Source organism: Pseudopipra pipra, chromosome 3 (assembly GCF_036250125.1).
Source record: "Pseudopipra pipra isolate bDixPip1 chromosome 3, bDixPip1.hap1, whole genome shotgun sequence".
NCBI classification, from domain to species: Eukaryota; Metazoa; Chordata; class Aves; order Passeriformes; family Pipridae; genus Pseudopipra; species Pseudopipra pipra.
In genome coordinates, this window is record NC_087551.1 from 87,135,339 (window position 1) to 87,151,415 (window position 16,077).

The following is a 16,077-nucleotide window of genomic DNA, read 5'->3' on the forward strand; positions in this document are numbered from 1 at the left end:
CAATATCACATTTTGGTTTCACTGCATCTACCCATCTTTTCATTCCCTCTTGGTTACTGCTGAACTACCAGCACTTGCTGAGTACTTGCTCAGTGCTATCCTTGATAGAAACTTGATCCATGTGAGTAAGAATAAGATCCTCCTTTAAAATAACCTGATGAAGAAGAGCTTGTGATAGGTAAATAGTTTGTTTCCTTTGCTCTGTCCTGCTTCCACAGCAGCCCCAGCAGAGCAGATACACCATAGTTTGGCCAAGGGGATCAAGGTAGACTGGTCAGAGGACTCATGTCCTAGTGATCAGGGTTTCTGTGGCTTTTTTAAGTAGCTGCTCAAGAGAAAGGCAAACGACTGTTACCCTACTGAACTCATTTGCGTATTATAACATAGACTGAGTTCAGGAAGCATCAATCTTTCCTCATTCCCATCCATTCCCATTATCCATCTTTGGGACAAGACTGACTTGCCTATCCATTCAGGCAATTAGATGTTAAATACACCCCAAATGAAATGACACTTGAAAATCTAGGTTTTGGTGCTTTGCATGCAAACTAATGAATCAGTGGCCAGAGGCAGCTCAGGACATCAAAGAACATGGCCACAGGGCTCCTTACTCCAGATTGCACTCTCTTTAGTTGGCATTGTTTCCCATTTTTGCTATTAGCATGTCTTAGAAACTCACATAATTTCTATATTCAAATATATAAAGCACATATATTTCACAAATAAAGTACATAAGTCAAGACTTTGTTCCTATATTTTCCTCCCACAAATTATCTTCACCCAACATAAGAAGTCAGAGAAGTTGTTCTGAAAAACTAAAGATGAAAGGATCACTCCATTTATTTTCATGCATAACTACAGGTCGATATACTGCCTTTCCCCTCTGCCCCTTTTTCTTTGAAAATAAACTGACTGAAGTCTTTGTGTCAAGGACTGGTTTCTGTGCCATCAAAAAATTATCAGCAGAAGCAGAGCCTCTGCTATCAGTAAGTCTTCCTTCTGTGTTTGGCAAATGCAAGAGCTATTCACTACTACTGCATGTCCTTGGAGAGGTGACAACTCAGAAATGCAGTGCAGACACAAATTGGACATGGGCTCGATAACAGTCCAGTTCAGTTGACCTACAACATCAGATGCAGAGCATAAAGAAAATGCAAACAAAATCCATGAGTACACTTCTTGTAGAGTACTGAGAATAGGCAAATAGGCTTCTGGCTGAAAGATTCATGATGTTTTCTAGATGAACAGTTTAGAAAATTAAGTCTAGCCAGTTGGATATTTCTATCATCTGAAGCAGGACAGTAGAAAAAAATTTGATCCTATGGTCACGGACAACTGATAGTTCATTACAACTAAGTTTTTTCCCTTACATTAAATATGTCAAAAGGAAAATGACCAAACTTACACATCATGTATTGATTTATTGCTAATCCAGCCATAACATGGTGTTAAAGCAAACCTAAATCCTATTAAAGTTTCAACGGAATTGGAAATTAATCTAATTGGCCTTGCTCAAACAATATTTGAAATGCAATAATGTTAAATACATGTTAAAAAGCATTATTCAATATGAATTTATTGCTAAGATCTTTAAAAAATAATACAATATATTATGACCATTATACTCATCATAATACTTGGAACCCCAAGTTTATATTAGGAATGTAAACAGCATTGGTCAAACCCTTAGATTTCAGAGGCTATTCCTTACTAGAGAACCATTATTATTATTATTATCATCATCATCATCATCACTATCCATTTCCATAGACTGAAGGTTCAGGAGGCAGGTTCTCAGCTGGTACAAATGTGAGTTTACATTAAAATAATATCTGCCCCACAGACTATGAAATACTGTTAACTATATAATATCTAACCACACAGATATGAAATGCAAAAGAAAAAAGTAGTAGAAAAACATAAGCATTTAAGGTGAATCAGACTGCACATACACTTGAATTTCTAATCTAGGAACTAACTCATATCAGTACTTTTTCTGAAATACCATGTTGTTGATGTGTTTGTGTAGCTGCAAATTTATCAGCTACTGATAAATAAAGCAGTTAAAGATACAGTTTCCATGTCTCCATTTACACATGGATGTTTAAGACTTTCCCAAGAAATGTATCTCCTCACTTCAAGAATGGTCCCCTTTGACATTTATTTTGGAGACAGATTAAGAGGATATACCGACCACCTAGACTCAGTTGAGAATCTGGGATCAGTGGATCTCCTGCCAGCATAGGAGCCCTGGAACTACTCCCTGAAGATAAGTTTCAATTTCTATAAATTCTGAGCACCTTGACATCTCAGCCCAGTAGGGCTGTACTTTTCCCTTTCAGGCCTTTTTTTAACCTCTTTGAGGCTTATTAGCCTACTCTGTATACCGCATCTGGGATGCACAACAGAAAGGAGCTACTCCTTTATCTGAGGGACAAGGCTCTTTGTGTGAGTTTTAATCATCCTCTCACTAAAGCCCAATGTTTATTTAGAGAATCAACACTACTCTGACACCCATTTCTCCAGCTGCATTCCTTTCTCATTTTTCTGTGGTTCAGCAGAAGTACTGCCAGTACAGTGTATTCTACAGGGTGGTATTTCCTCTGGCTATTTGACAACACTGGCATCACAACCCTGTCCCTGCAAAGAGAGACACATTTCTGTTAACAGTTCCTGAAGTCTTACCTCATGGATTCGATATCAGAAAATAAAAATTCTCAGGCCAAAGTATGGGGAAATGGGGTGGGGAAGACAAACTCGCCACAGCCACTGTTACATTACACATCCTACTGGCTAAGGTTCTCATTAATCAAAGACAACTAGTAAAAGCATCCTGATGCCCTACTATTTTCATTGCTGTCTTTCCCAGGAGAGTTGCTATCATGGCACTGACTAACAAGTGCTGCAAAGGTCATAGTATCTTCTACTAATTAAAACACAACTCCCACCCACCTCCCCCCCAAACTCCGATTGAGACAACCTCTCCTGTTATGCAGGGGGTTGTCGAGTAGCTTACAAAAAAAGTTTCAAAAATTCATTAAGGAATAGCACTGCACACATTGTACATAACTCTTGTCTGCTAAATAGTTTCCCGCCTTTGCTCTTCCCTCATGGTCTTTGGTGCACCTCTATCAATACTGTATGCTCCACTGGACAGGGAATTTCTTTTCCTTCACGCTTGTGCTACACTGTACAAGAAAGTCTTAAGACCTTCTTATAGGAAGACAGACTAACATGGAGTATAACAGCAGAAGTTCTGAGGAGTATAACACCTCAGAAGTCTGGCATTCTCCTTCTGTGCATACTTTTTAAGTGAATTTTCATTCTGCGAAGTGGACAGCTAAATAAATATTTCCTGAGATAATACTGTCAATACCTATAAATAATATAGCATCTTCCATGTGTAAAGGTTACAACTACTAAACTATGAATTAATTTTTCCTATTTAGTGTCTTTCTTATTACAAACTAAAATCATGTTATCTTCATCTGTATGGGACAAATTGAAGAACTGTCATTCACGACAGAAAGGGAGAATAGTGAAAGGGGTGTTAATTCTGAAGAAAAGCATCAGCTGACTAGCTGCTTGGTATCTGTAAAAAGAAAAAAAATCTGGCTTGTAAGAGGTACTTGTTAAACACAAATCAAACACCTGTCAACCAGCTGGGCCACGTGTGTCACTGCTGAGCCATCTGCAGGAACACAGCCCGTGCCAGTTGCTTTACTTAGTGTGGCCTGGGAACAAGAATCCATTAGACAGAAAGTCAACAGTGGAATTAGCAGCACTTTTTCTTTTAGTGCCCTTCCACTTACTTGTTTGACTTCTTGTGTTTCTATTTTTGGGAGCCTCATGCCAGAGCAACAGTGCTGACTGCTGATTAGACAAGACTTGGCCCAGCCTCAGCATGTCACATTGATTTAATCAGTTCAGACTTGAAACATGCACTATGGATTTTAGGTGTTTATAAATACTGGCTAGCAGTGGGAATTAGAAAATAAAATACATTCTAGTTTGCAATACCTATGAATGATTTTACTATAGTATTAAAATGCAGTTTTTATTTCCAACAACTCAGTATCTATGCATTTAAAAAAGCAATTTACATGGAATTTGGAATATAAAACCTATGTTAGAATTTTAAGGGGTTTTTGGGGGAAGAAGTATATTCATTGACATTAAAAATGGACATCTGAGCTGCATTAATTTAAATATTAATAATACAACTCACCCACTAAAAAAGGGCAAAGGAGAATTAAAAGGTCACAAGTCACAGCCAACAGTATTATCTATAAACTTTGTATAATTTGTACTATGTATGAATTTTCTACTGTATGACACTGACAATTTTTAAAAGAAATCTAATGTGCTACTTGTAATAGCAGTTATTATCCAGTGAGAAAATACTCTTATATATAATTTAAATGAAGTACAATAACATAAGTTACACATAATTATCCTAATATGATTCATCAGGCTCAAAATCTAGTATTCTGTGAGGTCCAATACTTAATGCCTCAAAAGAAAATAAACAAACTAAGCAAAATGTGTCAGACAAGCTGTACAATGTGGCAGTACAGAAAGAAAGATCCTTCCTCCCCCATTAGTCCATTTTGTGCAATGCACTGCTGCCAGCTTTTACAATGCTAAATCTTGTAATAACAAGTATTTCTCTTAAAGCTCGGCTTTCTGATGAGATGTGGAAAGTTCAGAATATCAGTTTCAAAACATACAGTCTCTAACTCTCAAAACTGAAGGAGAAAAAAACATACAAAACTAAAATCTATGTACCACAGAAACCTTCCAGAAAGGCTCCAATAAACTATGAACAATTGAAGAAGAATCCTCAAGCCTCCCCCTGCCCTTTCAAACTCTGTAAGGTCCCAACTGAGGCTTTTCAAACATAGTTAAGAATCCCAGAGCTGGGCAGGCTCACAGCTAGAGTATTCATGAATCTCTGATTAAGGAACAAAGAGCTGCATTTAATGACTGCATTATTTAACATCTGCATTATATTTTACTTCCACATTACATAACATGCTAACAAAAGCCTGCCCTGTGTGGCAGCATGCCATGCTCCGTTTTGCTCCCAGCATCCCAGACCCCTGTAAAATGGATGGTGACCTATGATTGCCGTGGCCACACCTCACATCACAAAGGCTGCTGCTGCACTCCAGGCCCCCGTGAGCAGCCACATTCTACTGGTTATTACAGTTCCAATGCAAATACCAGAGGGTATATATACCCTTCCACTCCCACTCTTATCTCACCAGTGTCACTTCGCCTGAAGGAGCCCACGGTTTTTATGCCAAGCAGTACAAGAATTGATGTCTGGCTTCCAAAATACATTTGCACTTTTGTTCTACGGAGACATACTAATCTGATTTTTAGCAAAGCCACAGGAGGACAGAAGACAATGCCATTTCTTTCCTCAGATGGGACTGAACTATAATTTGTTTTTCCTCAAAAACAATGATTCCTTAAATCAAGTCTCTGCTCACCAACACCTACAGCAGTCAAGTAACACCATTCCCTCCAGAATGGAAATAACACTCAAGCAATGCCACGTAAGGTAATTTGATTCCATGGAGCTTTCCATCAAGAACTGAACTGAACTGCTGTCATTTAACTTTAGGAATTGAAAAACCAAGGAGCTCAACAGTTCCTGGAGTTGTGAACTGCAAAAATCACCTAATAAGGCAAAAATAAGTCAGCACAGCAGACAGCTCTCTGGAATCAAATTTATGATCAAAGGCTATTCAAAACACTTCCCTGTAATGCTAAGGAGAGAGCAAGCAAGCAAGAACTATACATGCTGAAGTGATGAAACAAGTTTTAGAAAACATAGTGGTTTAAAGTGTACTTTCCCAGTAAGGTATTTTAGAAAGCAAATTTATACATCAGAAATCTGCTGAGACCTACTATTTTCATATTCATCCATCTCTTTAAATCAGATCTATATTAATTATACACAAAGATATTACTGAAAACACAAAAAGAATACAAAACTCATAGCAAATTTGTTACTGAAATAGATGGTGTCCAACCACCTGATTTCCAATGTCCAGCAATTCTCAACCTCAAGGTTTTAAACTTGGTGGTAATAAAGATTCCAATTGGAAAACCACCGTCTTTCTCTTTTTGAGGCTAATCTATTTCATTGTTTACCCATAAAAAACCTGGTTTTTAAAGATTTGCATTGTATTTCCTATCAAAATGTTTTTTTGGCTTTACATTCTTACAGCTCACAACTGTAAGAGCAGGAGTATTTTGGAAAGCTTTCTGATGTCAAATACTTTTCCTATATTTCTGATTATACTCTTTTGACTCCAAAGTAAAGCAGCACAAAGATTTTTCAAAAGTTGCATAACTAGAACAATATATGTCCATACCTTATCTAAAGATTTTAAAATATAACTGATTAGCAATAACAGCAGCTCAGAAACTGGATGGCACTGAATAAAAGACAGACTATGATGGCTTTAAGCAGTACCTATCCAGTGCTCCAAATGCATTTTTGGAAGTTTTCTCAAAGATGCTGAGGAGCTACCTTGGAAATATCCTGACCCCTGTCAAGGACCTCTACAGAACATGAAATGTGGAAGGCGAATCCAGAGGTTTTTCAAGGCAGCTGCAAGGAAAAGACTGCATTACCATGCATTACCAAGACTGCTCAACACCAATGTCTCCTCAGATTTGCATATTTACATGAGTGATTAATGCTCCAGAAGCATATGCTGAACTGGCATAACAGGTCATATATCCATGGCTCTTCTGCCAAGTCAAATATGCCTTGGAAAATTCTAGACAGAGTGCCCATGGTCTAACTGCAGCAATGGGGAAAGCAGGTCAGTGGTTGCAAGGATCTTCACGATCATATTTTAATTCAAATGTACATTTTACAAGTTTCAGATTCTGGATTTCATTAAATAGCTGGCCTTGAAGACCCAACCCTGGAGTAACTCGGTATGGAGATGGGTATTAAAAGCATCTCTGAAAGCAATTTGAAGTCAGATGCTACACTAGCATGTTGTCTGGGGGCTTCCAAAATTTTAAATTCACGTAGAAATATTTAAATTATCTTGTAAAAGATAGCACTGGATGTTTCAAAGACATGTTTTATACTGAGCTTCTGAATTAAATTCATTCTTAAAAAATAATCTTATAAGGCAGCAGATTTCAAACTCATTTTCTCAGGTACCACCAGGAAAGGAGAGCTCTTCCCACCAGGCAATACAAAGTAGACTGTTTTGATGCAGCATTCATACCACAAATGGAATCTATATCACATTTTGGGAAGCCTTTTACTAATAATTTCCTTACCTGTACCAAATATAAAGAGAATCCTATAACAAAAAGATAATCAAGTTTATCAAGAATAAAATAATCAGTGTTGGGTTTCAAAATCAGTTAAAACTGAAGACAGCACACTGACATTGAACTTGAGAAAACTGAAGTTACAGATAACGATAGCACACAGTTAAATGAGAAAAAAGGCCACCACAAACAGCATTATTTACTCTACTTCTGTTATCTTCTAGTTCACAAGATATATGAGTTCATGTACATTTTGCTGGGCCATCATCATCACAAATACATGCATTTGAAAAAAAGAAGGAATAATCCTTTTACAGATACCTACTGCATAGTTTCATGTAAACCCAATCTCATTTTCATGACTCAAAGTACAAATAGCACTCATACATTTGGTACAGCATACTGAATATCTCACTGCTTCAGTGAGATATTCACTGTGCAAAACCAGCTATTTTAAAAAGCTTAATCAATATATTTAATATTTTATGTTGTCTGTTCATAATCTAGATTGCAAAATAAGGCATTTGAAAGTCAAGTATTCAAAGTAAACGTTGTCACAGTATTTCACAAAATGTAGTTTAGGAAACATAGATGCATCATCTCCATTGCTCTGAATTGTATAGTATGAATCATAAGAAAGCAATTACTATGGAGGTTTGGATAAAGGGGAATGGACAAAACCAGTTTAATTTGGTAAGTCTTCTGAATGTTGAGATTTATAGTTCTGCCTACATTGATTTTATTTTTCAGAACATAGTCATCAATAAAGTAGAAAAAATATTTTCATAATAAAAAAAATAGACAAATATGGAAAGGTCAAGAACAGAGCAAATAACACCTTCAGCAGCTTGAGTCCTTTGAGCCTTACTGCCATCAGAACATTCTCAGAGGCATAAGATCTTTTTGGCTAGCAGGATTCATAACACATAAGATACAGAATTGTTAAGGTTGGAAAAGACCTCTAGGATCAAGACCTTTAACCTAACACTGACATCTTCACCACTAAACCATGTACCCAAATGCCACATTTTTTGAACACTTCAAGGGATAGTGACTCAGCCACTTCCCTGGGCAGCATGTTTCAGTGCCTGATCATCCTTTTTGATGAAGACATTTTTCCTAGTATCCAATCTAAAGCTTCCCTGGTGCAACTTGAGGCCATTTCCTCTTGTTACCTGGGACCCTTTGCTACAACCTCCTTTCAGGTACTCGGAGAGAGCAATAAGGTCGACAACTCCCCAGGGTGGCAACCTATGTCTCAGAAGCAGGAACTCTCCTGCTAAACTTTTCAAGTACACAGAGATGGTCCACCCCCTAAAATGTATATGCCAAAACAGTTGAGAGGTTCATGTTGACTTTCAAGTCATCAAAGGCCAGCAAAAAATAACCCCATAACCCGAACAGGACTTCATCACCTAGCACCTAGGACATAAATAAACATTCAATTTGGAGCTTCATTGCCACGGCGTTATAGACCCAGAAGCAAAGAGAAGGAAAGGACTTGAGTTATTTAAGTGAGTGAAGGGCAGGAAAAAGAAAATTCTCAACTATACAGAGGCAAATCAAAACCAACTTGTTCAAGTTTACAAAAAGTTCAGAAAGAAAAGCACAGAATGAGCTCCCTGTAAATGAGAACAGAGAGATCTTGTGGTTGGTGGATGTGTCCCCCCCCATCCTCAGAAAATGACTAAGAACACATTTTTAAGGCTTGACTACTTGATCCTAATTATGGTTCAAAGTGTATACCTCCTTAAGCTAGACTATTCGAAACACCTAGAAGTATATTATAAAAGGAGGATCATGGAATCATATAAAGGCTTGGGTTGGAACGGATATTAAAGATCATCTAGTTCCTACCCCTCTGCCATGGGCAGGGATGCCACCCACTACACCAGGTTGCTCAGGGCCTCATCGAACCTGGCCTTGAACAATTCCAGGGATGGGGCATCTGTAACTTCTTTGGGCAACCTATTCCAGTGCCTCACCACCCTCTGAGTAAAGACTTTCTTCCTAGTATGTAACTTAAAAGTCTCATATTTCAGCTTAAAACCATTCTGCTTCGTGCAGAGTTCCAGTACAAGTCCCAATACTTATCAAGGAAGTAGACCATCCGCATCAATTCCCCAGTGGGTGCCAAGGAAAGGACCTGCACATATGCAGCCTGCATGGAAGTAATATGGCAGTATGACTTCAGGAGGGAGAAGCCTGTGGGTCTCACCAAAAGGAAACTCCTCTCACCATTTCAGTATGACAAGAACACTAGGAAAATAATTAAACTTTTTTAATAGGAATACTTTACAGCAGTGTACCAATCTTGCTTACCAATCTTGCCTGTGATGTGACCCTGCACACAGCAGTAGTAGATGAAGATCATTCTTAATGGCAGAGTAATCAGTTCTTGTTGCCGTAATGAGGTTAGTCTAATTGCTAGATTAGTGTTGCTTAACTTGTGAAGCCTGATCTGCAACAGATAGGTGACTGTCATCATACACCTTAAAGTACTCCAGTCACCTCAAACCTACACTTCAGGACAGATTTAATTTCTCAGGCCATAACCAGCACTCTGTCTGCAATCTAATTATATTAAATAGTTTCAAAAGTGTATCCAGAGTCCATTTCACTTGCTAATTGCCAAAAAGTAGGCTGTTTCACACACTTTGCTGAACATCTCCAGAAGGCCAAGGCATAGGGTCTCACGTGCATAGGGATTCTGATTTACCACAACATTCCAGTTCTTCTTGTATTATGATTTGACAGCTATCTTGAAGTGTTCCCAGAAGGCTGAGCTACAAATCAGTCCTAATTGCAGGAAAGGGATCATTCCATCTCTTCTGGTAGCCTACAAAGCAAGCAAGTTTCCTTCCAAGGGAAGACTACTACCCTCTTATTTTTTAGAACTACAAATTAACAGCTCATAACTATCTCCTCTGATACTCTCAAGGATTTGTTCTGTTGCCCTAAGTAGGTTTTACCATTTAAAAGAAAAATCTCTTAAGACAGTTCCCTGAAAAAGGACAGGGATGAAGGAAATAGGTAGGTGGGCAACAAATAGACAGTCACATATGCAATGGTGCCCACTATCTACTATGCTGTGACTTTGGGGGCCTGACGTAGAGCTCCCAGGGACTGCATCAGATTCTTGACTCTCTAGATTGTTTATCAGCACCATTACACTGACTGCTTTTGACCTAAAGGCAGATGAGACAACAGGCACCTTGTGGTGTGTTGGCAGTCAATAGAAATCTCATTTTTTACTTTGGCAGCTTACAAGAACTGCATTAGAAAAAACAGCAAAATGGCAGAACTACGGCCTGAACACTCCTCTGTTTTCTTTAGAGTGTTAAGGCTATTCTTATGTCATCCTAGAGCCAAGAATTAAATGCTGTTCACTGTATTAGTCCTTAGCAGACCCAACCTCTAAAATGGCAAGAACCTCCTAGAAATCTACACAACTTACTTATGCACCTATTATCCAGTCAACTGTTGCAAAACCACTGCAGCATTTAGTGAATGGGAAATTATGTTGCCAGTGATAGTATGTCTGAAAAGTGACAGAAGTCCAAGTGTCACATTTGAACACAGACTGAACAATTTTTACATCTTAGATCCATGAAAGTCAAGGCCACATATGAAGCTTACAGAAGTCTCACCATTTATGCAGATCTTGAAAATCAAGTATACAAGCATTGAGCACTGTTCTGGAAGACTCTCCTGTTGAGATTCTCTCAAATACTAGAGTCTATTGCACAGTATTACTATAATTTCAGTTTTTCACTACAATGTCAGTTATGTTTGAGATAACCTAAAGAAACAAGACTTCCAATAGCCAAGTTTATCTCATTCTAATGTAAACATCCAAAATAGGTCAAATGAATTGATATTGTTGCTTACACATAACATCATGAGTAAAATCTGTTGCTTATTTATTCCCCTTTCTCCAGGGAAAGAAGTATGAGGAATGGAGTACTGCAGCAGATAGTTTTGGGGTGTATTACAAAAAGCCCTCTGTTCTTTGAAGCCTCAAACTGCATTTACATTAAAAAATATTATATAATTTCTTTTTTCTTCTTCCTGTTTCTAACTAATTATAACATCTCCAACAAAAGATAAAGCATGTTGAAGGTTTTAAGAGGATAAACAAACAGCACTAGCTCCTGAGAATGCTCTCCCAGCACTGCACAGTCTGCACCTCAATGTCCTGAAATGTAGGAGATGCCTTTGTATACAACAGTGCTTAGAGTATTTTATCATAGAATCATAGAATATGCTGAGTTGGAAGAGACTCATCAGGATCATTGATTCCAACTGGCCCGGTACAGTACACCCCAAAAATCACCTTGTGTGCCTGAGAACATTCTCCAAATGCTTATTGAACTCTGACAGGCTTGGTGCTGTTCCTCTACTTCGTTTAGTTGTCTTTGATCATGTACAGTGTTAGCATCCAGAACACCACACTTGAAGGAGCAAAAAAATAAAAGACTTCACAAATTTATATAGCTCTTGATGCATCAGTTGAGAGGCAGAGCATGATAACACCTTTCACAACACGAGGAAAATAGTGATTCTGCCTCCAGAAAGATAATTGAACACAGCACTGTACTACTCTGCATAGATATGACAAATCCAGCTAGCAGAAGCTGGGTAGCTGGATCTCAGTTTCTTCATCTAGCTATGCATGTAAAAAATATTTTGATTGCCTTTTTTACTTTAAAAGTTTTCAGTTTTGACAGTTTTAGATTCCACGGTAGTTCATTTTTAATTTGCAAAAATGGTATGGTTTTTACGTAGTCTGAATTAAAAGAGTTATAATGTTCAGACAAAGTACAATGTCTTGATATTAAATATGATCTAACTGCTGAGCCTTATGTAAACTAACAGGAGCTTTGGGATTTGGCCTGACAATGAATCTGCAAGGCACTTAGCAAAAAGAAAACCCAAACAGTATTAACCATGGAAACTGTAATAATAACTGGTAGTGGAAAAGCAACATAGCCTGGTAATTTTAAAAGCAAGATAACATCAGAGTAGGAGCTACAGGAAGAGCCAAGGGAAAACACAGCTACATTCTAGATCAATCTCAATCAATGTACAATGCTTCACAATAACTCTTCCCATTAATTCACAACTAGGAGCACAGTAGAGTAAAACACTGTTTAGCTGGATCAAATCAAAGGTTTCTATAATCAGTTATATGACTACAACTGTGGCAAGAACAGGTGTCTACAGAAAAACAACAGTGTAGCCATAAAAACTTCTCTAGTGGGTTTCCCAGACTTCAGTGTCTTGGAGCTCAGACAAGCAGCCTGACACACTTCGTGGATTTTACTCCATCAATTTTCTAATACATTTGCAGACTTTTTAAGTTTTGTGGCAGTGTTCAAAATGTAATAATGTAACAGAAAGAATGAGCCCTTTCTCTCCTTTTTGAACTTGCTTTCAGATAGGTTTGATGCTCTAGTTCACACATTGAAGATTAGAATAAATAAAAAAATCCCTATTAATCTTTTCTGCTCCATTCATTACTGTATAGAGCACAGAACAGGACACCTCTTATCTTAGTTGTGTCTTTTTCAGATTGAAGTCCACATTGTCACACCTTAACTGGAAGATGCCCAATGCTCTTGATCACTCTTGACACCTCACTTGAATCTTTTCTGGTAATATTAGATCCACACTGAGATGTGAGAATCAGAACTGTATACATTATTCAAGTTGCAGCACAATATGGATTCATCAATAATGGTGATATTAAGATGCTTTTGCTTTGTTCCCTATTCTCTTCCTAATAATTTCTAAATTCTGTTTGTTTATTTGACTGGAACTAAACAGTGAGTCCATTTTTTCACTGATCTGTAATTCAAAGATCACTTTCCTGAACAATAATAGCTATTCCAGAGTCTTACATAAAATGTATAATATTTCCTTTGTTTTCCTCTTCATCTGCATCACTTGGCTATTACTTTCTCTGAGTTTTACGTATCATTTTAGAATTCAGTTCCTCAATATTGCAATGTCCTTTGAACATCTTTGCAGCCTGCTCTCCATTTTTCTACCACATATTATTAACATCACCAGCTAATACCTTGATTTTAAACCAAATCTTTAGTAATAATATATATCTACTGCCCACTTTCAACAAAACACAATTTGAAACATAAATAGTAAGTAAACATAAAAGACAGTTTCGTAATTTTATGTCCAGTAAATCACAGATTTTAAACTTGATGATGTGAAACTCTGCTTCTCTCATTACTTAGAAATCTGGATAACTACAAAATAAACCAAACCCTTTGCCATTACTAAAACACTGCATACACATGAGACCATCATGTCAAACAATAAAGCTCAATATCGAAATTCTGAGCCTTTCACAGCAACAGCTGCCTTTAAAAGATATAACGGTTTATGGCACTGAAAGAACAGTAACTGGAAGTACATGATGCAAAAGAATCTAAATTGAGAGAATTGAGGGTTGAGAACTTAAATCATGATGCTGAAGATACCACTGAATTAAATATTAAAACATTTTTAAAAAATCGGCACTAACATATGTACTTGGAGAGTTTCATTCATTATATATTAACTGGCTTCCATGTATATGCCGAAAATCTACTATTATTTCAACTGTTTCTATGGAAAAGAAAAACAATGAAATCACAAGATATCAAACTCCAGCAACAACCTGTTTCCTCAGTGTTATGAGAGCTGAAGTTGCTGGATGTTAGACTTATAGAATTCCTCTAATACGGGTAATTAGCACTGAACCCAATAAATGCATACAACTGTCTTAATCTGCACACTAACATTCTGAAATGAAACCTATCCTCTCGAATACACAGGCTAGGCTGTCATGCCTCCTCAGGTATTCCAAGTCTTTGCTTAAGAGGTTAGTGGTGTTTGTCCCAAGCTTTACCAAGCAGACTGTTGAGTGCACAAGAGCTCTTATTTAGGCTTGCAGACCACAAATGGGCAGTGGAATAAGTAGTCCCTTTAGTTCCCTCACTTACAGAAAAAAAAAACCCACCAAATGAGCACATCTGCAGAGAATACTATTGATCTGTGTGGCATTTCAGTGTGCTACAAAAACATGGCAGTGCAGGTAAGAAGTCAATTTTCTAATAGAAGTGTTCTATCCTCCCATTTCTGTACATGATCACAGATAATCCACTGACATAATGAACACTTCTCATGAGTTAAATTATATATCAACATAGACAAACATACCTTTTCGCCAGGCAGACCAGCAGCTCCATCCTGTCCTTTCACGCCCATTTCACCCTACAAAACAAATGGATCAGTTGGAAGTTGTACAGACCTCTGAGGTTAACACAACTACTCAGGTCATATCAGACTCAACAGAAAAGCATCTTCTACCTGCTTTTTTGCTTAGTAATGTAGTCACTGTGGAGGAGGATGCCTTACATGTAACACTAAAATCAGACAAAATAAATGTATTTTAATACACCCATAATGTCAATTCAGACCTTCATCTGACAAATACTTGTACATCCACATTTCCATAAAAGTGGACCATTTCCAGGTCCACTGATTTTAAAGGAATTCATTGCAACAGCATAGTGAAACTAAGAGGGCCCATTTTCAATAGGTAGACTGTGTTCTACACTGAGAAATCTCAACAAGTAATACAGGTTTGTCTAAAGTCACATGCCCACAATATTTTTAAAAGATGCTATTTAAACTCAGTTCCTCTCTCCTTCTGTTTTACCCCTCAGAGAAACCTTACCCCAAACCATAAGCAATCCATAAACATATTTTAGTTTTAAGAGACAAATGACCATCTGATCAGGAGAGTTATGGAAGATTCCAGCAGCTGCAAATGGGACCATAAGAATTAAAAATTACATAAGAAAACATCAAACACAGAAATTTTGTTTTAAAATGTCAAGTATAAGGTTTATAAAATTTAAAATAAAAATTGTTTGGATGCTAAAGGAATACAATTAAAGCACTGAAATCATATAGTCTTAATTTAAAAACAAAACTATAACAGTAGGTGTGTCTACTTGTACCAAGAAGAGAACATTCTCTAGCAAACAAAATGCTGCAGCCTTTCCTGGAGTAATCCAATTTTTTATAAAGAAAACATCACTTGTTTGAAAAGAAATAACTACCAAGTAGTTGTTTGAGAGAAAGGGTTGGACAAAGAAGCAGAAGAAACACATTTACACAAATAAATGGTTCCTAAAATAGGTTGCAAATCTAGGTTTGGAGCTCAAATCTAAAACTGTACACCCAAAAGTTGCTGCTGAGGAGTTAGTGCCCAAGACCTCCAAACTCATAAAGTGCATAACTTTTTAAATAGCAAGATCCTACTGGTAGTAGTTCCAAAGTTCACAAGAGAAACATTAGAAACTGCACAACTCTACCACATTCCAGCAGTTCCATGTCTTCCCCAAGAACAAGCAGAATGGTTTCCTATCTGGATGACTGTTTCTGCATTTTCCATGAGACTGTCCCCACATAAAGTGCATAACCATTTCTTAAATTACAACCTAAGTCTCTCTATCAGGTTTAAAGAGATTTTAATTAATGCAGTTATGGTACTATAACATCAGTTAGGTATCTCAGAACTCAGTATCAGAATACAAACATAGCTCTAAAGCTTTAAAAAAAAAAACACAAAAAAAGGAAAAAAAGAGAAACACATACCCCCCCCAAAAAAAAAATCTGAAAGAGCTTCACAGACAGAATATTGTAGTAGCTTTATCTTTTCAGAGCAAACACAATAACTCTGTTCTGAAA

General features: G+C 37.3%; 1 protein-coding gene across 7 annotated transcripts in view; it reads right to left on the reverse strand.

Annotated features, from left to right (window-relative positions):
* COL19A1 (collagen type XIX alpha 1 chain) overlaps window positions 1–16,077 on the reverse strand; it is a 189,124-nt gene that overhangs the window by 131,022 nt on the left and 42,025 nt on the right. For 6 of the 7 annotated variants that reach the window (XM_064650211.1, XM_064650212.1, XM_064650209.1 and 3 more), the window contains exon 10: window positions 14,539–14,592. The exons of the other annotated variant lie outside the window; for it this stretch is intronic. In XM_064650211.1, coding sequence (XP_064506281.1) covers window positions 14,539–14,592 — 54 coding nt within the window. The remainder of the gene's footprint in view (window positions 1–14,538; window positions 14,593–16,077) is intronic. 7 annotated transcript variants of the gene reach the window in all.